Source organism: Schistocerca cancellata, chromosome 6 (genome assembly GCF_023864275.1).
Source record: "Schistocerca cancellata isolate TAMUIC-IGC-003103 chromosome 6, iqSchCanc2.1, whole genome shotgun sequence".
Lineage (NCBI taxonomy): Eukaryota > Metazoa > Arthropoda > Insecta > Orthoptera > Acrididae > Schistocerca > Schistocerca cancellata.
In genome coordinates this window covers 683,340,873-683,366,887 of record NC_064631.1, presented here as the reverse complement: position 1 = coordinate 683,366,887, position 26,015 = coordinate 683,340,873, and the positions used below count along the sequence as shown (strand labels likewise).

General features: G+C 41.7%; 1 protein-coding gene across 1 annotated transcript in view; it reads left to right on the top strand.

The window, feature by feature from the left end:
• Positions 1-24,657, top strand: part of LOC126190992 (ribitol 5-phosphate transferase FKRP) — a 57,822-nt gene extending 33,165 nt beyond the window's left edge. The window contains exons 2-3 of the mRNA XM_049931669.1: positions 10,676-10,807; positions 22,207-24,657. Of these exons, the coding sequence (XP_049787626.1) occupies positions 10,676-10,807; positions 22,207-22,899 (825 nt within the window). The 3' untranslated portion in view covers positions 22,900-24,657. The remainder of the gene's footprint in view (positions 1-10,675; positions 10,808-22,206) is intronic.
• Positions 24,658-26,015: the final 1,358 nt, after the last annotated feature.

The following is a 26,015-nucleotide window of genomic DNA, read 5'->3' as shown; positions in this document are numbered from 1 at the left end:
GCACGGTAGCCAGTCCATTGTGGTGGGGCCGCCATGTAGCCTGTTGGTTGTAGCCCCCTGGCAACACAGGGATCGCTCGGCTGATGCCTGCACCGTTAACTCCCCACGTATGCCAAGGAGTAGATGCCTATCTCCCTGGGGCATCAGGACTCCTGGCAATGGCCATCCCGCCAGATGGCCCTTGCTGAGGCTGGGTGGCGCCTGAGAGGAGGGCCCTTGGTCGGAGTGGGCGGCATCAGGGCAGATGACCCGCAATGAAGCGTGGTACATCATATCTTGCTGGTGGCCAGTCACCAGCAGTCTCGAAGTGCTCTCAGGCTCAATTCAATGCTCAGAAATATGATCCCAAATCGTTCCCCTCCATGGCCACACCATGGGAGGAGCATAAGGCTCAGGATGGCAGTGACACTTATTCACCCTGGTTCCTAGTTTGTACAAAAGCTGATGGGGGTCTTTCATGTCAACAAAGCCTCAATTCTTTGTAGAGCATTTAGAGGAGAAGTTTGGGGAGGTGGAGGGCTTGTCCAAAATGCGCTCTGGGTCAGTACTGATAAAAACGGCATCCTCTGCCCAGTCACGAAGGTTACTTGCTTGAGACAAGTTTGGGGGATGTTTTAGTTACCATCACACCCCATAAGAGTTTAAATATGGTCCGGGGTATTACTTTCCATAGGGACCTTCTTTTGCAGTCTGATGACGAGCTGTGCGCCAATTTACAGCGTCGAGGTGTTCATTTTAGAGATGGGGGATCCGCTCTTGAACTAAGTCATAGAGTTCAATCTTTCAAAGGAGTGAACAATCAGTGATTCAGAAAAAAAGAACGGTAGCTCCAAACGTTTCCCACGGCAGAGAGAGAGAGAGAGAGAGAGAGAGAGAGAGAGAGAGAGAGACGGAGCATATCAGCAGCGCCTCTGCTGGTCACAGCACAGTGCACGCCACACAACACAGCCGGCGCCGGCCTCTGCCCTGCTTCTACCTTGGCTGCCTGCATTGCGCAGTGCCCCATTGGATTTTGTGTTTGACATATGCCGTGGCGTCTCTGTGCGTCGTCTGCCGCGCCATTCACATCGCACTCTGTCGGCGATCGTTTCAGTCGCACGTCCTGCCCTCTGGGCAGTTGATGCGAGCAACAGGACAGAGAGCCACCTAGCGGATAACATAGGAACTACTTGCAAAAACCCGCTCGCAAGGGAACGAACTATTTGTCTCGGAGCGGGTGAGTTCACCGCTACCCCCTCCCTCGGAACTCGCCCGCTCAACGCTCGCCCCACCGTCTCGACTCTAGCCAGAGCGTCGAGCAAAGCGACTCAGGTGTCACTGTGGTCTCTGCGGTCTCAGCTCACGCAGTAATACAGCTCGCGGCTCGACCTGCTCGACTCAGCGCCTCTGCATCGGAGTTCGTCCCCACTGGATATTGTTCTTCGTAGTAATGCCGCTATGTATATTACATTATTATGTTATGTATACATCAATTGTTTTTATTTTATTTTTATTTGTTTAAACTGATTAGATTAGGTTCCTGATGACTCCTCTTACTATAGGATTTTTATTATACACACTCGAATTTACGCTTTAATTACGAGCGAACCGATAAACGTATCGCAAAATGTGATACACCAATATTTTCCTTGTTTTATTCTGCATAACGCTATATGCAGCACTTTCGTTTTACAGTCAAATTTATATATTTTTTTCTTATTCTGGTACGGATTTTGCGATTTTAGGCGTCTTCGAAAGGAAACGTTCACTTTAAAAATATATGGCTTGCGATGTATTTGTATGAGGTTAATGAAATTTTAATACGTTATAGCCAAATATATTGTTAATGTAAATCTCAAGTTACAACATTTTCCGATCACCCAAAAAACCACGATAGTGCAAAATAAATCAATAATCAAAAACTTTGTCATATCGTGGAAATTTCAATAAACAATACAAAATTCTTACTCATTATCTGTGTTACTTCAAAATAGGATCAAATAAGATCAAAATACAGGTATAGTACTGGAATAAACCAAGTTTAAAGGGCAATGTGCCTTCCATTTATTTTATATTGTAAATGAGTGGTGAGTCATGAAAAAGAGCTAATTCATTTCAGGGAGTGAACAGTTCTGATCCAATCTCTGAAAAGAACAGTTTTGCCCATCTCTAGTTCATTTCATCCGGCGCATTCATCGGGGTCCGTTGGATAATCAGATTGCTACTGGTGCCTTCATCTTGGCCTTCGAGGGTGATACAATACCGGAGAAGGTCAAGGTGATGGTCTACTGCTGTCCCCACTTCTAAGCCGGAGAAGCGTCCAACTTCTTCGGCTCCTCTCGTTTGCGAGGGGTCCCTTGGGAAGGATGATGCCCAGCGGAGTCCAAGAAGAAGACCTCTAAGCTGAAGGAACTTGCGGTGGTACCCACCCCACCGCAACCTATAAGCTCTGCTTCTGAGGGTGAGGTAGAGATTCTGGCATCTGCTGAGGACCTATATCTCGCCGGACTCTGACACAATGGATGTCACTCGCACAGGTACTCACTTGGTGGCAGCAGGTGACCCAGCGGCGTGATCTGCCTCCTCGGTCCCTTCACACCTTTCTCGGCCACGGACAATGTCATCCGCCAGTGGAACTGCAGCAGTTTTTTCCACCATCTTGCTGAGCTCCGACAACTTCTCAGCCTTTACCCTTTCCTGTGCATTGCTCTTCAGGAAACTTGGTTTCCAGCGATGTGAACCCCTGCCCCCCGTGGCTATTGGGGTTACTATAGGAACAGCTTATGAGCGGGTATCTGGTGGCATCTGCATCTACGTCCTTCACTCCATTTACAGCGAGTGTGTCCCTCTACAAACACTTTTAGAGGCTGTCGCTGTTCGGGTGTAGACGCCTCAGGCTGTTACTGTCTGCAGTCTCTATCTTCCATCGAATGGTGATGTCCCACAGCATGTCCTGGCTGCACTGATAGCCCAATTGCCGCCACCTTTTCTGTTACTGGGCGACTTCAACACCCTTAACCCTCTGTGCGATGGATCAGTGGCAACAGGCCGAGGCAGCATCGTTGAGCAAGTATTGGCACAGCTCGACCTTTCTCTTTCAAATAATGGTGCCTTCACACATTTCAGTGTGGCTCGTGGCACGTACTCAGCCATCGACCTATCGATCTGCAGCCGTAGCCTGTTACCATCTGTCCAATGTAGTGTGCGTGACGACTTGTGCGGTAGTGACCACTTTACAATCTTTCTGTCACTGCCACAGCATCACTCTTCTGGCCGCCCCTGCAGATGAGCTATGAATCAGGCTGACTGGGACTTGTTCACCTCCATTGCCACTATTGAGCCTTTTTCCAATGACGCCATTGATGTGGTGGTTCACTCGGTCACCACCGGCATCGTTACTGCCGCAGAATCTGCCAGTCCCTGTTCTTCTGGATCTCCTCTGTGGAGGACTGTGCCTTGGTGGTCGCCCGAGATCGCTGAGGCGATTAAAGATGGCCGGCGGGCACTCCAGCATAACAAACGGCATCCCTCGTTGGAACACCTCATCACCTTTAAATGGCTCTGTGCGCGAGCCCGCTGCCTCATTCACCAATGCAAGCAGGAGTGCTGGGAAAGGTGTGTCTCCACCATTGGCCTCCGTACCTCTCCATCACAGGTTTGGGCCGAGATTAGGTGACTCTATGGCTATCAGACCCCCGTCAGCGTACCTGCACTTTCACTGAGTGGAGCAGTCTGTACCGACTCCGACACAATTGCAAACCACTTAGCGGAGCATTTTGCTCGGAGTTCCGCTTCTGCACATTACCCACTGGCCTGCTGCTCCCTTAAAGAGCGGTTGAAATGTCGGAGCCTTTCATTTCGCACGTGCCACCCTGAATCGTACAGTACTCCGCTCTGTGAGTGGGAATTCCAAAGTGCCCTAGCCGCTTGCCCTGATACGACTCCCGGACCAGATCTCATCCACTGTCAGATGCTCAAACACCTCTCGGTGGACTGCCAGTGATGCCTCTTAGACCTTTTCAACCCTATCTGGTTTGAGGGTGAGTTCCCATCGCAATGATGGGAAAGCATCGTAATCCTCGTGTTGAAACCTGGCAAGAATCCACTGGAGGTGGACAGCTACCACCCCATTAGCCTCACCAATGTTCTTTGCAAGTTGCTCGAATGCATGGTGAACTGGAGGTTGAGTTGGCTACTTGAGTCTTGGGGCCTTCTGGCTCCGTCTCAGGGTGGCCTCCGTAAGGGCTGCTCTGCCGCCGATAATCTGGTGTGCCTGGAGTCTGCCACCCGTACGGCCTTTGCCCGCCGTTAGCACCTTGTCACAGTCTTTTTTTGACATGCGGAAGGTGTACGATATGACGTGGCGACATTACATCCTCTCTACATTTCATGGTTGGGGTCTTCGGGGTCTGCTCCCGATTTTCATACAAAATTTTCTGTCACTTCATTCCTTCCGTGTGCAAGTTGCGGTCTCCCGTAGTTCCTCCAGAGTTCAGGAGAATGGGGTACCGCAAGGATCTGTCTTAAGTGTCTGCCTCTTTTTGATTGCAATTAATGGGTTCGCTGTGGCGGTGGGAACGTCTGTCTCATCTTCCTTGTATGCTGATGACTTCTGCCTATACTATGGCTCCACTGGCATTGCAGCTGCAGGGCGCTATCCAAAAGGCTCAGTCTTGGGCTGTAGCGCATGGCTCCCAGTTTTCGGCTGCCAATACCTATGTTATGCATTTCTGCCAGCGATGCACTGTTCACCCTGAGCGATGGCTTTATCTTGACGGCGAACCTCTTGCTGTGATGGAAACGCATCGGTTTTTGGGATTGGTTTTCGATACCCGGTTGACTTGGCTGCCTCATATTCGGCAGCTTAAACAAACGTGCTGGTGGCATCGTAACGCTCTTTGTTGCTTGAGTCACACCAGCTGGGGTGCCGATCGGTCTACCCTTCTACGGCTGTACCAGCCGTTAATTCAATCCTGTCTAGTTTATGGGAGCCTGGCTTACGATTTGGCACCCCCTTCTGCATTGCAGTTGCCGGACCCCATCCTTAACAGCGGGATCCGACTCGCCACTGGAGCTTTCCGGACAAGCCCTGTCAGCAGCATACTTGTGGAGGCAGGTGTCCCTCCATTGCGGTTCCAGCACCAACAATTACTGGCCGCTTATGCTACACACGTTTGTAGCTTGCCCGGGCATCCCAATTATCACCTCCTGTTCCCTCAGTCGGTCGTCCATCTTCCAGAACGGAGTCCCCAGTCAGGATGTACGATCACTGTTTGTGTCAGAGCTATTCTCTCTGGGCTTGAGGTTTTCTGCCTTCCACCTCTTTTCCAGGCCCCTCTGCATATACCCCCATGGTGTGTGCCCTGCCCATGCCTTTGGCTCGATTAGGCACAGGGCCCGAAGGACTCTGTCCCTCCTGAAGCCCTCCGCCGCCGCTTGCTTTCAATTCTTGCCGCTTTCAAGGCTCTGACGTTGTCTATACTGATGGTTCAATTGGCTGCTCATGTCGGTTATGCTCTTACTCTAGGGGATCATTATGAACAACACTCTTTGCCGGCTGGTTGCAATGTTTTCACTGCCGAGCTGGTCCCCATCTCTTGTGCCTTAGAGTATATCCGCTCCTGCTCAGGTGAGTCCTTCGTTATCTGTAGTGACTCTTTGTAGCTTTATGAGCTATCGACCAGTGTTTCCCTCATTCTCATCTGGTGATGGCTATCCAGGAGTCGCTCCATACTCTTGCCAGTTGCGGCCGTTCTGTGGTCTTTGTGTGGACGCTGGGTCATGTCGGCATCCTGGGAAATGAATGTGTTGACAAGCTGGGCAAACAGGCTGTCGGTGCACCAGCCTTGGAGATAGGCCTTTCGGAGAGTGACCTAGGGCCAGTTTTGCGGCTGAAGGTACATCGCACCTAGGGTGAAGAATGGTGCACCCTTCCTTCAACCAACAAACTTCGCGCCATCAAGGAGGCTACCGGTGCGTGGCATTCCTCCTTGCGGGTCTCTCACAAGGACTCTGTTGTCCTCTGCCGGCTACGCATTAGCCACACTTGGATAACACACAGCTATTTATTGCGCCGCGAGGACCCACCTTTATGTTGCTGCGGCTCAGCTTTGATGGCAGTCCACATCTTGTTGGACTGCCCATTTTTAACTCCGCTCAGGCTGATGTTTGCGCTGCCTGATACGCTTCCTGCACTTTTATCAGATGACATTGCGATGGCAGTTTTAGTTTTGAGTTTTATTCGTGCAGGGGGTTTCTATCGCTTGATCTAAGTGTTTGTCCTTTTTTGTGTTGAGTCTGGCCTTTGGCTTACGATTTTAGACTGGGGTTTTTAGTGCGTTTCTTGGTGGTTGGCTTTTCCTTTTTTGTTCCTATGGTCGGCCAACCACTGTCACACTCAGTGTGATTTTAATTCCTTTTGTCTGTGTCTTTCTTGTCCTGTGCCACCTCTTGTCATCTCCATTGTTTGTTTTTATTCCTTGTGGGAGTTTAAAGTTCATGGAAAAAGGGACCAATGGCCCTAGTAGTCTGGTCTCTTCAATCCCACAAACCAACCAACCAACCAACCTGTTATAGACGGTAGAGTCCAGCAACATTTACTCTTAAATGAAACTGTTCTGACCATCAGAAAGTTAGCTTGCTTTAGCATACTTTCTTCCCTTTATATCATATGGAACAATTTGCACTGATTTGACAGATGGCATGCTAGATGCACACTGTTTTGACAGTTGATGCCACAGGGAAAGTGTCTCAGCGCAGATGAACATACCTAGCGGGGAGGTTGCATGTGAAGTTATCTTTCAAATAGCAGATGACACATTCTAGTGCAAAATAAATTGCATAACAATAAGTGTAGTGATGGTAGTGGATAACAGACTACAATAGGTATCTGTAAAAGTTTGACTCCCCTATTTCTTAAAATAGGGAATAATAAATATTCCTAGTTTTGAGCATTTCACTGAATAAGATGTAAATAACCCAAAAACAAAGGATCTGAGCTGAAGTGTAATGTCACTGTGTAAAAGCTGGTGAAATTCTTGCCCTGATTCATGTGTAGTACTTGCATTAGTGACAAATGTAATAAAATTTTTATTCCTTACAAAGTTCACGTGCAACCAACGGCAGACTAGATTTTCCAATTTTGCTAGATTTTTCCAATAAAAAGACAGCGAAACTGGTACTTTTAATAGCTTAAGGGAATCAGCGTGCAAGCAAAAGTCATACAAAATGTTTAAATATAGAGTGTAATTTTATGGGTTTTTGAGTGACATATGGAAGCTATACAAAAGTGGTGGCCATATTGGCGTGGGTCAGCATCACTTTGAGAAGTCAGTGATTCAAAATGTATGCTGAAGATCAGCGTGTTAGTTGTGTTTAAAGTGTTTAAAATTTTGCAGATGACAACTCTAAGGCCTTACAGAATATCTGCAGCAGTTCGAGAACTTTGAAAATTTTTAGAGTTTCATATTCAGGGACTTAAACACTGCACTGCAGTGTTGCGTTTAAAGGATTTTGAATTTTAGCATAGGTTTGTGGGCTTTGAGAAGTTATTCACAACCAACTTTTCTGAACTTTTAACAGTGATGTGGTGAACACGACTTAGTGCATTTTTGATCGAGCTTGTGAGTCAATCTGTACTCACAGTATTAATCAGGGGCTCATTAGAACATTTTAATTATTGAACAGTATCCAGCTTGTGTTAAGAACATTTATTCATTTTGCAAACCGCAGACTTGCATACGGTTTAATGAAATTATAGTAACAGGATGATAGGGCGAGTGTGTGCCCATCCCTGAGACACATCTTAAGCCAATAAACTTAAAAAAAATGGGCACACACTGAATTAAGCACTTTTACACAAAGAGATAGTGGGTAAGAAAGTTTGGTGTGTCACAGAGTTCACACTTAAAAGAAAGTTTCAAATCCCCATCCAGCCTCTTAATGTTGCCAGCATTAGGAGGCAAAATGTTAGGAACAGACAAAGATCACACCACAATGCCTGTAAAATGTAGATCACCAAGGACCACAATCACAATGTTCAGAAGCTTAATTTGTCCAGTTTCTAGCTTTTATGCCACACTTCAGTGGCAAGACAAAATCTTGGAACTGCATGATTTGCAGGGTAAGCCATCACATTCACACTGCTGTGATCAGCAGATTATTTCATCAGGTTTCACTTAATGTTTGATGACATGTTATACAATGATGTAAGCTCTGCATCTATGAGTTGTTCACTGTCCTGCAACTAATGAATAGGTTAAGACTTGAGTTATAGAGCAAAAGTAGTGAAATGAAGAACATCACAGAAGTGAGCCACAGAGAAACAGAACTGTAAATTTGTTTGTTTGAGGAACAACCTGGTGTGTGCTGCCACCTTAAAAGATTTAAGCTTGTTTGATTTTTCTGTCTTGAATTATTTTTGTAGATCTGAAGCTCCTCATCTTCTTTCTGCAAATCTTGTGGTAAAGCTTTTGTTCACAATGTCCTTTTTATTCATGAGTACAGACAATACTTCCCTTAAAAAAAAAAAAATAATAATAATAATGCACACAACTGAACTTTCAACAGTGTGATGAGATCTACATAGCAAGATGGACATCAAGAGACTGATAAATAATTTATATTTTTTTATGGAGGTTGTCTTAGAGTCTTGTGAAAACCTTGCTAGTGTGACCTGCTCTCTGGTTCATTGACCCGCCAATTTCTCCAGGTCGTGTGGTTCTATTCCCTTGTCCAGAAGTCTCCAAATGGAGGGGGAAATCCCACCAAAAGAGTGTCAAGTTCATAAATACGATTCTGTATACCTAATAATATAAACATAATAGAGGGAAACATTCCACGTGGGAAAAATATATCTAAAAACAAAGATGATGTGACTTACCAAACGAAAACGCTGGCAGGTTGATAGACACACAAACATACACACAAAATTCAAGCTGTAGCAACCAACGGTTGCTTCATCAGGAAAGAGGGAAGGAGAGGGAAAGACGAAAGGATGTGGATTTTAAGGGAGAGGGTAAGGAGTCATTCCAATCCCGGGAGCGGAAAGACTTACCTTAGGGGGGAAAAAAAGGACAGGTATACACTCACACACACACACACACACACACACACACACACACACACACACACACACACACACACACACACACACACACACACACACGCACATGTGTATGTACGGAAGGATGTGTGTGTGTGTGTGTGTGTGTGTGTGTGTGTGTGTGTGTGTGTGTGTGTGTGTGCGCAAGTGTATACCTGTCCTTTTTTTCCCCCGAAGGTAAGTCTTTCCGCTCCCGGGATTGGAATGACTCCTTACCCTCTCCCTTAAAACCCACATCCTTTCGTCTTTCCCTCTCCTTCCCTCTTTCCTGATGAAGCAACCGTTGGTTGCGAAAGCTTGAATTTTGTGTGTATGTTTGTGTGTCTATCAACCTGCCAGCACTTTCGTTTGGTAAGTCACATCATCTTTGTTTTTAGATATATTAATATAAAAATATTGTTGTTATGCATGTATGACTCAATTACAGGAGCTGCTGCAGCACTTGCATTGAAATTTTAGCACATAATTTTATACCAGTGGTGCAGAATGTGGATCAACAGCATGCACCATTATAAAAGTGCCTATAGTTAATGAATCACCTTGGTTCAGAAATGTCAGGGGACACATGATTACTACTATAGGTGATATATCAAACTAGTTTTTTTTTTTTTTTTTTTTTTTTGCATATTTAACAAACTAGTTTATTCTGCATATTTCCATCCACTGATGAGCTAAGGAATCATTTTCTGGGGAGATTCAGATTACAGGGTAATATTTACAGACTAAAGAAGTAGGGGACTGATGACCATAGATGTTAAGTCCCATAGTGCTTAGAGCCATTTGAACCAACTAAAGAAGTGTGATATAATAATTACATCTGTTGTTAATTCAAGAACATCCTGCAGATACCTTTTAAAAAACTAGGTATTTTGACAATTGCTTCACAATAAATATATTCATTAATGTCCTTTGTCGTTTCCAATATTTCTTATTTCACAAAAAATAGTGGAAAGCATGAATATAACACTAGGACTGAAAACATCATCAGCATTGACAATGAGGGGTGAACATTAGAACAGAAAAGATTGAAAGACATAGGTGCATATGTATTCAACGACCTACCAGAGCACATTAAGTGGCAAGTAGATAATATAGTAGAGATTAAGACTGATTTAAAGAACTTTCTATTGGGCAACTTCTACTTTAATGAGTATATTCATAGAAGTACGTAAATTTAATGTATAATTATAATTAGAACTTTAATACAGTAATGTTTTGTCATTTGAGTGCATTGCACAAATATACATCTTTTAACTTCTTTCTACAACCCAGGGAGCACACACTATGGGATCCATGGAACATGGTTAGTGTAATATAATTCTAAAAAACAAGCAACAATGGAGGCATTCACAAGAAGTAGACAATGTAGTGAGGACCTAAAAGTTGTCTCTTCCCTGTGGACTTAAATAATTAGCTTGCTAGACCCCCTCCCCCAGTCCCCCGCCCCAACCACCCCATACCCCGTTCCCACTGTGTCTTGGCAATGGTTAGCAATCTCTTGAAGAGAGAAAACATTTAATCAGCCTTTAGACTGTTGAAACACTTCTATCATGGCATAAACAAGTATTTTCTGATAAATTTCTGTGCTTGCAGGTGAAACTCATACATGGAGAGACTGTCACTGATGGCAAACCACTCTTTAGGAGTCAGCATTTATTACAGAAGGTTGAACAATTGGAAGCTGCAAGGCGCCAGCAGATGTTTCGACAGTTTGGTATAAAACAGGTACCGTAGTTGGTAAAAAGCAGTATATAGCCTTCAGTTACTTTTTATTGCTTTACTTTCATTAGACATAGTGCTGTTATGTGTGTAGTTATTGATAAATGTGACAAGGAAAAGAGGTTTGTGTTGCTTCAGCAGATAAGTTAATTAATGGCCATCTGCTTCCCTAAGCAAAATAAAAAGTCTACATACTTTTTGTAAGAAAATGGAACACAGAGTTGATAGGATGTTTAAGCTCTGCTCGTATTAATCTCTCATTTTTTACTTTGTTTCCCATTTGTTAACTTAGTAACATAATTACTTTCCTAACTATATTTGAACTTTGCTGCGCTAATTTAAGTACAAAAGATTGATGATTGGATCTGGCAACACATTTCTCCTAAAAGACTTAATACATCCAGGTATTCCAGATATAAAGTTAAACTACCTCATGTATTGTCTACCACTCAATATCGTCAGTTACTGTGTTCTCAAAATAAGTGAAGTGTGTTAAAGAAAGTCAAACAGTGGAAAATCCAGGATGGACTGTAACAGTATTATGAATCACACAAATGCAACTCACACACACGTGACCACAGTCACTGGCTGCTGAGGCCAGACTGTGAGCAGGAGCACATGGTGGGAGAGGCAACTGGGTGGTGGGGGTAAGAAGGAGGATGGGCAGGGAGGGGCAGATAGCAGGTAGGGGTAGAGGCGGTAAAGTGCTGCTTGTGGGAGCATACAGGGATGAAGTGGAGAGAGGGTAGGGCAGCTAGGTGCAGTCGGTAAGTTAAGAGGGGGAGGGGGGGGAGGAGTGGAAAAGGAGACAAGTAAAAATACTGTGTATGCATTGTTGGAATAGGTAGCTAAGTAGTGCTGGAATGGCAACAGGGAACGGATATATTGCAGGGAGAGTTGTCACCTGTGCAGTTCAAGAAAGCTGGTGTTGATGGGAAAAATCCAGATGGGAGAGGCTGTCATTGAAATGGAGAATGTCATGTTGGGTGGTGTGCTCAGCAACTTTCTTGGCCACAGTTTGTTGGTGGCCATTCATGCGGACAGACAGCTTGTTGGTTGTCATGTTCATGTAAAAAGCAAAACAGCGATTGCAGCTCCTGCGAAAGTCTATTAACAAAGTTTTAAGAACCGGCTTTAAATGATTACTCTAGGGATATATTAAAAACCCCTACATATCACTCACACAGGGATCATAGGGATAAAATTAGAGTAATTACTGCATGCTCAGAGGCATTCAGTCAATCATTCTTCCCATGCTCCAAACGTGAATGGAACAGGAAGAAACCCTAATGACTGGTACAATGGGATGTACCTTGCAGTGGATTGCAAAGTATAGATGTAGGTGTAGATGGGATAGGTGATGCTTATGACTTGACTGGAGTAGTAGTAGGTGGTGGTGGTGGTGGTGGGGGGGGGGGGGATGGGAGGACGTGTGGGATAGGTCTTCCATCTAGGTCTCTTACAGAAATATGAGCCCTGAGACGAGGGGTTTGGGAGTAGGGGTTGTGTAGCGAGGGACAAGGATGTTGTGTAAGTTCAATGGGTGGTGGAATACCACTGTTGGAGGAATGGGAAGGATAGTGGGTAGGACAGTATTCATTTCAGGACATGGTGCAAGGTAGTTGAAACCTTGGTGTAGAATGTGATTCAGTTGTTCCAGTCATAGGTGGTATTGGGTCAGAAGGGGAATACTGCACTGTGGCCGGATGGTGGAACTTCGGTGTTGGTGGTCTGGAGGGATAAGACAAAGGAGATCTGTTTTTGTACAAGATTGGAAAGTAATTACAGTCTGTGAAGGCCTCAGTGAGACCCTCGGTATATTTCAAGAGGGTCAAAGTGGATGTATTGCTGGTGGTTGGTAGGATTGATATGGGTGGATGTACTGATGTAGCCATCTTTGTGGTGGAGGTCAACATCAAGGAAGGTGGCTTGTTGGGGTGAGCAGAACCATTGGGTGGGGGTGGGGGGGGGGGGGGGGGCAGCTGTCAAAGTGGAGATATTGTTGGTGGTTGGTAGGTTCCATATGGACAGAGGTACTGATGTAGCCATCTTTGAGGTGGAGGTCAACATAATTAATGAAGGTGGCTTTTTGGGTTGAGTAGGACCAGGTGAAACAATTGGGAGAGAAGGTGTTAAGGTTCTGGAGGAATGTGGATAGGGTGTCCTTACCCTTTGTCCAGATCATGAAAAAGTCATCAGTGAATCTGAATCAGGTGAAGGGTTTAGGATTTGCATTTTTAAGAAGGTAGAAGCAATAGGTTGGCATAGGATGATGCCATGCGGGTGCCCATAGCCATACCCTGGATTTGTTTGTAGGTAATGTCTTGAAAGGAGAAGTAATTGTTAATTGTGGGTGAGCACGTAGTTGGTCATGGCAACTAGGAGGAGGTTGTAGGTTTGGAATCCATTGGGTGTTGGGAAAGGTATTAAAGGAAGCAACATAACCTGGAGGTACTAAAGGCTTTGTAGGTTGTGTGTTTATTGTTTGCAGATGTAAAGTGATTAGGGGACCTTGTAACAACATGGAAAAAAATTTCTGCATGAGAATGAGTATTTGAGAACCACTGATAATGTGCAGGACACAGAAAGACAAAAAGGTTATGGGAATATAGATTATGCTACGTGACTGTTTAGTTTCAAAATTTAATGACCAATTTTAAATAAAAAGAAATAAACTGTTGTTTTTGAAAAAAATTAAAGCAAGACAGTCATAAGAAAAGAGCCAATAATCTAATATAAGGAACTGCATTAAAACAAATAAGAAAAAAGGAGTTAGTATTTCTGTAAGACAAAAATTCAGACCACAGGAAAAATAGGAGCTACTAGAACATGTCAGATTACACTGATGACCAGAAACATTACAACCACCTGCTTAATAGCTTGTTTGTCCGTCTCTGGAACAAAGTACGCTACCAATTACGCATATCAGGGATGGAGGTATGTGACATTAGATGTCTACATACAGGTCATTTAATTTGCGTAAATAACAGGCTGCTGGTTTGTGTATCTGGTGATGACACCCTATATCAACCCTGATGGATTCCATAGGATTTACATCAGACAAATTTGGTCGCTGAGACATCGTGAGCTTACTATAATGCTCCTCAAACCAATGCAGCATGGTTCTGGCTCAGAGACAATCAGTTTTACTGCAGAAAATATGGCGTCAGGGAAGACATCAAGCTTGAAAAGTTGCAGGTGGTTCGCAGCTGTCATGGTGTCTTCAATTGCTACCACAGTTCCCATGCAAGCACCAGAGAATGTCTCCCATAGCATAATACTTGCCCCCACCAGCCAACGTTTGTAGTGGACTGCACTTTTCAAGCTGGCCTTCACCTCGATGATGAAGTTTGTGGAGACAACCATTGACCTACTGTAGCAAAAATGTGATTCACCCAAATAGCTGACACGTTTTCATTGATCGACAGTTGAATCTTGATGCTTCAGTGTCCAAGACAATTTTGTTGGGTCAACGTGTGGACACGTAGAGCTACATGTTGAACAATGTATGATGAACAGTGTGCTCTAAAACACTTGTGCATGCACCAGCATTGTGCTCTTTTGGCAGAGATGTCACAGATCACCATCTATCCTACTTGACAGAGCAGACAAGGTTCGATCCCCATGTTCTATGAAAAGTCGTGGACATCCAACCGTGGTAGTAGCACTGTTCTTCTGCCTCTTTCTGTAGATGCTTATGACAATAGCACATGAACATTTGACCAACTTCGGTGTTTTTAGATACTGGTTCACAGGCTCTGTGTAATAATAATCTACCCTTTGTCAGAGTCACTTATCTTAGTGGATTTCCCTGTTTTCAGCCCATATCATTGCTATGGTGATTCCCCATCTATGTCTGCTCTGCTTACACACTTCTGTTAACATGCTATGTGCCCAAAATGCCACAAAGTGGCATCCAACATTGTGATTGACATATCAGTGTATAAATAAATACAGAAAAGTAGGAGACGAGACAGTACAGGAAGTGAAATGGCTGCAACTAGTGAAATGGCTGCAATTGGTAAGAAGTAAACTAATTTGTATTTTCATTACATTTTTTTATCCAGAAATGTAATTGATGTGTGTAGAAAAATCCCACCACTGGGCTTCAGGCATTTTTTGCAACCAGACAGTGAACAAATTGATTTAAGTAAAAACCATCTCTAGACTTTTCCAACCGTAGTGAGATTTCAGTGATGCCATTGAGATGTTATTTCATTCTTTTCTCCACTTTTGGAATCCAGCAAAGAACTTCCTCGATCCATCTACTATTTGTTTGCCAAGCTCCATGTCCCACACACTTCCATCTCATTTTCATTACTTTGATAGCTGCATCTTCCAGTTCAGATTGCCATCCTGACCTATTTATTTGTTTTGCTTCCACTTTCAGTAATTCCCAACATCCATCTGTTCATTGCTCACTGAAAACATTTAGTTTTTAAACAGTTTGTGCATTAATGTTTCACTACCACATGCCAAGCTGGTCATACACACTAATTACATATCAGATTATAATAAAATTAATATTACCACTTCTCTCATTGTAGTCATTTTACTGTATTACACTTAAATAAAATGCAGGTCATTGTCTCTTTTTCGAATCTCAGAAGTCCTCCTCTGCAGAAACTATGGAATGTGGTTCCTATGTAGTACATTGTTGCCTTCATCATGAAAACTGTTTTGTTTACCAGAAATTTTCCAGACAGTTTTATTCTTCTGCTCATACATCCCCAACTGGTTCTCCAATTTCATTATTCACATTTGCAATCTTCACTTCAGTATGTCCATTTGTATTATTCCCTAATTGTTATGGTTAATTTTCTAGTCTACTTTCAAACTTGTTATATTAAATTCATCTGTTTTTTGTTGGAGTATATCTGCACCAGAGGTGAACATGACAGTGTTGTCAGCAAATTTTTGGTGGTTCACATATGTTTCATTAATTAGAATTCTTCCTTTCTTTTCCCTGTTCAAGGATCCAAGAACTACTTTTAGATTTTCTGCTGATAATTATTTTGGTGTTACAGTATGCCTTTTTCTCTCTAGGTCTGTTAGCATAGATTTTGTTGAAATTGAGCCAGATGCTTTCATAAATCTATGAGTCCCAGACAGAGACAATTCAAGATCCTTGTTGTACTATAATATATTTCACAAAATTTGTAGTGTGCATGTGAAGAACCGACTTCTAAAGCCAGCTTATTCCTTTTTTCATGAAAATCAAATATATTTTTGATGTGTGGTTGGTGTTCATTTTAGTGAATATACATAGAACTGATTTTTTTGATCCTGTCTATTTTGTGAAGTAGAATAACTGCCACATTGTTCTAGCTTTGTGAATCTTTCTTCCTCTGCAGACACTCTGTAAATAAATTTGAAAGTTCCTAGTGCATCAATATCTATCCAATTCTAACAGTTTCTATTGAAACATTGTCATCTCCAGCTATCATTCATTCTTTCATTAGATGGCTTTATACACCTCATCAGTCATACTTATAAATTGATATGTCATTTTAACACTGAATTTTTGATTCTTCTCCTAAACCATACGGATATGTAAGGGGCTCTTTGGGTGCTTGTACAATTTTCTTGCCGTTGTTAGTGTGCCATCTGCAATTGTGCCATGTGCCCTTTGCTTTCTTAATTGGCTAAATGTAATGTCTATCCGACAGAAGTTTGTTTTTCCAATGTTTCTCATGCTAAACTGTCATTGTATATTCTCACATTCCCTCAAAGATAGTTATGAATAACTGCTTCATTCCGTGAGATATAGTTTTTTCTTTTGCATTTTCCACGTGTGGAACATTTTTTACTGTTTACCTTTGAGGATAACATAGGTTATATTGAAAGACAATAGCAGAAGTTTTCTGTAGTATCTAAATAGTAAAACACGGTGTATACAACCTGGGACAACCGGGAGGTCTGGGAAAAACCTGGGAATTTTTTCATGCAGGAGAAAACCGGAAAAAACCCGGGACTTATTAGAATTCCAGAAATTTTTCATTGTTGTAGTTTTCAGTTAGATTTTTGTAATGTTGACTGATACGCGCCAATATTCTAACAAAGGATATTACTGTATCCTGGCACTGCAGACTAATACTGCAGCAATAAAACATGAACGAGAGAAAAAAGACGAAAATAAAACTTAAGTTGCAAATGAAATGCTTTATACACAACAACAAAACACAGTGCTCATACACATGTCTGCCAACAGCAAAATGTGTCAAAGGCTTTAGGAAGACTATGCAATGCTTCAGAACAACAAATTGCCTGTGATGATCGTGACGTCACAACTGTTTACATTAGATTCGTTTGAGCAGTTGCGAGCGGGCTGATGTACATGCGCAGTTGAGTTGCATATGTGTAGTATCTCCTTACACTTCTGGCTACAGAAATGTGGCTGTTAGCTGTATAGGCAATAGCAGCAACCGGCAAGATGCTACCCGGAAAAATTTTACTGGCGCGCCCAAGCTACCAGCTTCACGCATGCGCAAAAGGCTTGGATCTACGGGGCGGAGGCAAACCGGATGGCAATTCAAGGTTGGGGGGGGGGGGGGGGGGCAGCAAATTCATATTCTTGAGGAAAAACATCCCTTGTTTCACAAAGTGCCTAGCATCCCGCACACATTTTTCTATTGTTTATTCATATGATTTTGAAATGCATCCCTGTTAGTTTTTGAACACATTCTAAGTTGATTTATGAATAAATCATAAGTTGATTTTTGAAAGCGTGCACAGTGTACATGATGTCTTTACCAGGGGAATCCCCGTCACATCTGGAAGTAACCTTTCCTGTAGACAAAGGGCGACAGGGCTATGCGTGCGGAGTGGAATAAAGCCGAATGGGTGCCAATCGCTGTTTATGTGGTTGACTGAGTCTGCGAATGATGAGCGTTGTTATAAATACTAGCGAAAGCCATAGATTCAAACTACCAGAGGGGAAATAAACGACTAACAGGCATAACAGGTAAGAGAGGTTATGTGTTGTCTTCTCGGTGTATTCAAGAAAATAAAATTTTGACAAAGTTTTTAGCCAGACCACTACACTAGTAAGGTCCAGTTGTACAGTCCCCAGCTAGCAGGTGCTGAAGTGCTATTCTGGGAATAGCGCGGAAAACGCATTGTACGAGGGGCGTTTGAAAAGTCTGTGCAAAGTCCAAGAGATGGCACCACCGGCGTGTATCGAGGTCATGTTTAGTTAGTAGCATCTTTGGAAAGAACGTTCACCAAGTTTCAGCCATATTGGTCTATTTCTTTGTATTTGGCATTCATGTGAATCAAGGAAGTCAAGTGATTGTCAAAAAATGGACGAAAAATAATTTCGTGTAGTGATTAAACATTACTTTATGAAAGGCAGAATGCCTCAAGAGACTAAAGAGAAGCTTAATAAACATTACGGTGACTCTGCACCTTCGATTAGAACAGTTTATAAGTGGCTTCAAAATTTTAGGAGTGGCCATATGGGCACAAGTGACGCTGAACGTTCTGGATGCCCTGTGGAGGTTACGACTCCAGAAATCATTGATAAAATCCATGATATGGTGATGGATGACAGAAGAGTTAAGGTGCGTGAGATTGCTAGCACTGCAGGCATCTCGAATGAATGGGTACATAATATTTTGCATAAGCATTAGGACATGAGAAAGCTATCTGCAAGATGGGTTCTGCGATTGCTCACGCCTGACCAAAAATGGAATGGTGTGAAGTGTTGCAAGGATTGTTTGCAGCTCTTCAGGAAGAATCCGCAGGACTTTAAGCGTTGTTTCGTCACTGTGGATGAAACATGGATACATTACTACACCCCTGGGACCAAACAGCAATCTAAACAATGGGTTACCAAGGGAGAATCTGCACCAAGGCTGGAAAGGTTATGGCGACTGTATTTTGGGATTTGTGAGGGATAATCCTCATAGACTATCTGGAAAAGGATAAAACTAGTACAGGTGCATATTATTCATTGTTACTGGACTGTTTGAAAACCGAGCTGCAAGAAAAATGCCGGCGATTGGACCACAAAAAAGTCATTTTCCATCATGACAATGCACCAGCACACACCTCAGCAGTTGTGGTCGCAAAATGATTGGAAATAGGAGTCCAACTCATTTTACATCCCCCCTGTTCTCCAGACTTGGCTCCCTCGGACTACTATTTGTTCCCCAATTTGAAGAAATGGCTGGTGGGACAAAGATTTCATTCGAACGAGGAGGTGATTGCAGCAACTAATAGCTATTTTGCGGACTTGGATAATTTCTATTATTCGGAAGGGATCAACAAATTAGAACAGCATAGGATGAAGTGTATAAGTCTAAATGGAGACTATGTCGAAAAATAAAAAAGGTTTACCCCAAACATGTAAGTAGTTTTTATTTTTGCATGGACTTTTCAAATGCCCCTTGTACGAACGTGTAATAACGCATAACCAGAGAATAAACGCTGGATAACTAAACCAGTGATTGTGTGTGAAATATCGTAGATCCGGGACTGATACGTAGAGCAGTCTGCGTTGTAGTGGGGAGGTGAGTAGTCTCCACTTGCCTCGTATTTACGTTTAGTGATTTTGCTGTTTCCTTATTGTTTATTGCTTTCATGTCAAATGAAAACAAAACAGATTTCTGTGGCCGGGAACTATCAAGTGAATTAAAATACATTCACACAATTATGGAAGGCTATTTCCACCTTTCTCACAGACAAGCCTTAATCGCATAGCAGAACAATTGTTATTTTTGCTGGTTTCCTAAAAAAAAAGACTTTTATTAATCAGTCCATTAATTTGAAACAATGTGTTTATAATTCCACACCATTGGCAGGTTTCAACTGTTCACAGCATTTCAAGTGCACATTTTCGTCTTCTACCACGTACGGCATTATGCCATAATAAAGAACCAAACAGATAACACAGTACTGGTACCCGCAGAAAATTTACATCCGAATCCGGACATATGAATGTGCAATTTAAGCTGAATTATGCATTTCAGTATGTTTCACAGAATTCTGATGCTCGTGGGGTATCCTCTGATGTTTCTTTTATGATCTAAGATATTTTAATGTTTTACACGTACGAACATATGGTCTTCCCGCGTCGTCGTAGCTGCACAAGTGCAGTGGCACCTGTTATCTGGTGCTCTGTGGCAACTGCTGAAATGAACATATATCTAACAGTTGCGGGAAAATATTGCAAATGGTGATTTGAAAAGCATTACTTTCAGAGTAAATTTCCTTTTACACAAGATGAACTGTGTTCAAGAATGTACGATGAATTTCTTATATCACAGAAAGTTTGACTCTCATTTAAAAATTAACTCACTGTGAAGAATTTAGAGCCCAGATGATTAGACATTTATTTCATTATTAAAAATTTTACTAGCACATTTGTGTGATATGTCTTAAAGTATAACACGCGCAAAACAGATCAACATTATATGTGAAAACTTAGATTCTCTTGCAGCTTATTAATCTTAGAGACCAATATTATGTGTGAAAGCTTTGCTTTTCTTGTAACACCATGTATATTGATTTAAACCATTAACTTTTCCAATTTGTGTGGTGATGCTACTGATCAAAGATGTTGCTATTGACTGACTACATCATGTGTCCTGTGCTCTGAATATCGGCCGTCATTGGTTGGCGAGATCACGTGACATGAGCTATGACTGGCAACACATCTTAATCTCAATTTCAATGCTTCGGACAGTAACGTGCTGTGTTTCATGGAATTTGAATTTATACTTTTGTCATACGAAAATATGCAGCCTACATGTTGCTGCACATTACAGATCTTTCGAAAATGTGTTTTTTTCCCCCTAAGTTTCGTTTAGTAAATTGCCAGGAAATTCAACACAGATGTATAAAACCGTAATGATTCAATGGTTGATAAGTTTTACATTTCTGAGGGAAAGTATACTGTCACTTAAACTGTATTTTCACCCGGGAGAAAGGGTATTTGTAACTGGGAAATCGGGGAATTTTTTTTTTTTTTTCTTGTCCACGTATGCACCCAGTAAAAAAATCCCATCCCATCTCCACTCCACACACACACACACACACACACACACACACACACACACACACACACACACACACACACACACACAACTTTTCATAATACTGGTTACTTGCCTTTTAACTGTGATATAATCTTTTGTTTTATAGTGCTCATTGACCAAGCCCGAGATGCATTCTCACTGGTTTCATTTCTGGTGTGTTCGTGTTTAAGCACCTGGTTTCCATTGTCCTTTTAATAGTGTGAAAGCTTAGTTCAGTTGTTTTCTATGGTTAAGCTGTCTTCAGTTTATCACAATGTTTCGCATCTTCGTTCCACTTGTTTTAGGCATGTGAAGAAGCTGACTACCTATCGCATGACTTTGCTGCATCCCATATTTTTATTGTAGACCACAAATACTGAGCAAAAATAGATTAATTAGCTTGCTTTTAGCATTTGAGATGTCATTAATTGCAATAGATTTGAACTTAATATATACTGAGCATGTTATTATATTAAATTGAAATCTGCTATAATTAGGTTACATTTATAATTGATTCAATATTCACTTTACAGATGTTATTTTTAGCAACCTCAGATTTAACATTTTCTTTAAATTTCACGATATCTATTCTTGTTGGAGGATTCCCTTTATACCTGAGAACTACATAAAGGAAAGAGGTGGACAGTTTGCAGTTTAATATGGTTGCCAAATTGGGTCACCTGTTGAATAAAACAGATATATTTAGGAATGTAACTATATATGACGGTAGTATCTGTTCCTGAAAGAACAGTTACCATGGATGACCATGCAGCTTTGCTAGAAATGAAATGATAATTAAATGGACACCCTAGCTGCAAACAGGCGTTGATGTACTTCATTAGGTACATGTTGAAAATGTGTGCCCCGACCGGGACTCGAACCCGGCATCTCCTACTTACATGGCAGACGCTCAATTCATCTGAGCCACCGCGGGCACAGAGGATAGTGCGTCTGCAGGGACTTATCCCTTGCACGCTCCCCGTGAGATCCACATTCCCAACATGTCCACACCACTATTAGGCGCACTACGAATGTAGTGGTGTGGACATGTTGGGAATGTGGATCTCACGGGGAGCGTGCAAGGGATAAGTCCCTGCAGACGCACTATCCTCTGTGCCCGCGGTGCCTCAGATGGATAGAGCGTCTGCCATGTAAGCAGGAGATCCCGGGTTCGAGTCCCGGTCAGAGTACACATTTTCAACATGTACCCAATGAAGTACATCAACGCCTGTTTGCAACTAGGGTGTCCGTTTAATTATCATTTTATTTAGGAATGCCTGCCTATAAAAATAAAGCTCTCTTCTACTGTTCATGGTTCCTGTCATCCTCTCAGTTTTCATTTCTTTAACAGTTGTAATTTATTTTCTTCCCTTCTACTGTGTGCAGGTGATTCGTGAAACTGGTGTGACGGAGTGGTATGGATGTACTCGTGAAACGCCTCGCTGCTTTGGCACAGTTGTCAATGATATGCCAGAATACTTGTGGCAAGGTCGTTGGACACCCCCCTGCTGCCTGGCTGGCTTACGTCGTACTGCACACCACGTTTTCAAACGTCTTGAACAAGACGGTGTACGTTACTGGTTAGAAGGTGGAACTTTGCTTGGTGCTATGCGTTCTGGTGATATATTGCCATGGGATTATGATGTTGACATTGGAGTGTTGCGTGATGACTTGCATCTTAGTCCATGGCTTTCAGGTGCACGTTTGCAGCCAGTTATTGACGAAGATGGCTTTGTGTGGGAGAAAGCACGTGAAGGAGACTTCTTCAGAGTACAGTATAGCCCTGTCAATCATTTGCATGTAGATATCTTCCCTTTCTACTCAAAAAATGGAACAATGACGAAAGATACTTGGTTTCCCACTCACAAGCAAGACAGAGAATTCCCTGAACATTTCTTGAAGCCACTTTCGACAATTGAATTTATTGGGCGTAAGGTGTCTGCCCCAAATAACATAAGGGATTTTCTAGAATTAAAATTTGGGAAAGGAGCTGTGGAAAACCCGGAATACCCTGATCCAAAACGGCTAAAGTTTTCACTTAATGAAGAACAAAATTACTTAACAGTTCCAGAAAACTGACTGAAAGCTCCTATTCATTTACACATTATATGTTCTGTATTAATAATTAGAACAATGTGTCCTACATTTTGCACAAAGCTGGAAAAGCTCATACTTAAAGTAAAAGGACTATGCTCTTTGCTGAAAGTGTGTTGCAGTGTCTTTGTTCCAGTATGAAACAAACTGTGATAAATATCTTGCAGTATTACTTTTTCTCTTCACTTAGGAGAAGGGAGGTTAATGTTTGTTATATGTATATTTAATAATGTTAGCTACGATGTCTGTAACAAGTTAACAAGTACTCTTTCCATCAGTATTAATTCTTTGAATTTTTAAATGTCGATAATTAAGTAGCTGCTAAAACTATACATCATATTACCTTATACAATTCCCTTACTCGAGCTATTTGAATTTATATTTTGTTATGAGAGAAATTCACTAAAGTGTATAAAATTAAATTATTTTGTGAAAGCTACATGGGACAAAACTTCAGATATTTTAATTTTTGTAGAATTCCATACTCTAGTTCCTCCATTGGTTTGAATCTAGAATGAAAGAGGTCTTTTTTTAATATGTAGTTTTACTTTCAAATGTTGATGCAGTGGGTTGGGTCATCTATTTTTTGAAACTTTTGCTCCTAACCACCCCCCAACCCTTAGCTCCTCTCTCAGTTCAATCTTCACTGCTTTGTAATTTACTAATTTTATAGCACATAGAATTGACATGGGGTGCTTATTTCTAAGTTTCAAGGATCCAGTAGTTTCAACTTTTTTGCTCAGTTTTTCTCTGAACTTAATCTCTGGAAAATTTTTGCATGTGTATAAAAAAAGGCAAGTCACATCATTGTTTTGATCTTAAATTAAATTTGAGATCACTCCATACCTGCCTGGGCGAGTCGGTTCATAAATGAGAGGAAAGTAAGCATTTTGTTTATATACTGGCAACTGTACATGGGCATATACTAAAATGGATTGACTTTATAGGAACATATGTATTATTTACATGTTTTCACATTAGCACTGATGCCCACAAAATACGATGACCACAGTTTAGTCTTACATGTTGGTTCCTTATTGATCCTTGAAAGTTACCCACATTAACATTTGTGAAAATGTAATTGTATATAGTGAATCACTATCAGTCGTGTTCCATACAAACCTAAACACTGAAGAGAGAATAGTGGTTTTTGTTAGAGATTTGAAACTCCATGTTTTATGAGGAATGTTATCTCCTACTGAAGTTTGTTGCACCCTTTCACTCCTCTAGAATTAAGATCCAGATTCCATTACTTTTGTTTTCTTTCTTTTGCTTGTGTGTGTGATGATAGTTGATAGTTAGAATCTGTTTTAAAACACTAATAATTCCCATTGTATGCACAATACAGGCAAGTTACACATTTCGAAGAAGAAGAATTAACTCCTCAAGAAGCAATTTGTCACTTTGTTATTTTGCAAACTGCTCATATTTTAAGTTCAGGCCTGTCTTGAAGATTTGATTGCCAGTTGCCCCCACTGAAAAATTTTATAATTTTTGACAGAACGGTAGTAGGCGAGGTAGGTACATCAGTGCTTTACATTCATTATGTAAAACGTTCGTTGCTGCATCGTCTGTATGTGGATGACTGGCAAGCTTCTGTGGAGGCCCTTTCACCCGCATGTGGGTGACACTCTCCTTTTTCAAGTTACAGTTTTTGCAGTTGGAATTTTCAAAGTAACGTAATGTAGTAAGCACTGAAATGTAACTATAGGATATACAACATAAACATACAAACAATGTACCTACTCACTGTGGCATATAACAATCTGGTCACTTCTGTCAGTGCCAGGTTTTCCATTAGTATATGCTAGTATCACCAAAGGCTGTTTCGGAGGACGACCTCTTGCGTGACATTGTAATAGGTGCATGTTTTGTGGATAACATACTAAAATTGTCAACATCTCTCCCTTTTAGCTCCACGATACCATTATCATGTTTTGCTATCATTTCATCTCTCTTCAATGGGTATGACCTTACAAAATGTAGCATAAACCTTTTGTTGTACTGTACAGTTCCAGTGATTTGAATTTTGACTTTTAGACATTGGCTACTAATTCGTAACTCTTGTAAAAGTTACCAACAAAATTCTTCCTTCATTTTATCTGTGAGTTCACTGCAAGCATTTTCAGCTGTGCCATCTTGCTTTCTTCCAATGGTGTCTCATCAAGAATATACTTTCACACACTGTGTGTACCCTTCATGGGGCACTGTTTGAAAAGTTTTTCAGCATACTTACACAATTTTGTTGGTATGTACTGCCTGAACTTCAGTCGTTCGCTCCAAGGAACCATGGTCTTGTCAACTACAGTATCTTCAACTGGTGAAAAGACTTTCTCTGTCAACATGTTTAGGAATGGTAAAACTTTTCTAAGTCTGATACTCTCATCTTTAGTTTCATTATTTGTGAAATGCAAGTTTGCTAACAGTAATTCAAAATGATTACCGGACATCCTGCTGCAAGGAAATGGAAAGTTGTAAATAGGGTCCATTGACCAACATCTTATGAATGGTGCCTGTACTAGATCCATCCAAATAATCAGTCCTATGAAATTTGTAATTTCCTCAGTCTGTTCAGTTGAGCATGTTTAGTCATTTCAGTTTGTGCTCTGCATATTTATTAGACTCTCTGACTAAAAGGCTTATCACTTTGTCATCTAAGAGTAGCAAAAGCACTTCACCTAAGCTAATGTCACATAGCATATCCAATCAGAAGCCCACCTTTTCCAGTGAACGGAAATGACTATTGCCTGTTAGTGAATTTGTTCCATAGAGTTCAGTTCCTCTTCTTCATCTGCAGCAAGTTCTTCCAACATGTCATTGAGATCTTCACTAGCATATAATTGCTCCAAATAAGAATCTGAACTCGATGAAATTCTATTCATCACTTTTTCTGTATAATGTACTACTATGTCATCATACTCTCCTCCCTTTGACTCAGTCTTTTATGCTGTCCAGGGTACTTGAAGATGCAAAGGTCACTGGTGTGTGTCTCACAGCATGCTTCTTGACTCGATGACAAATCTGTGATAACTGCAGTGAGATCACAGGCAGTCCTCTAGCCAAAGTGAGTATTGCTTCCCACATTTTGGAACTGAGAACTT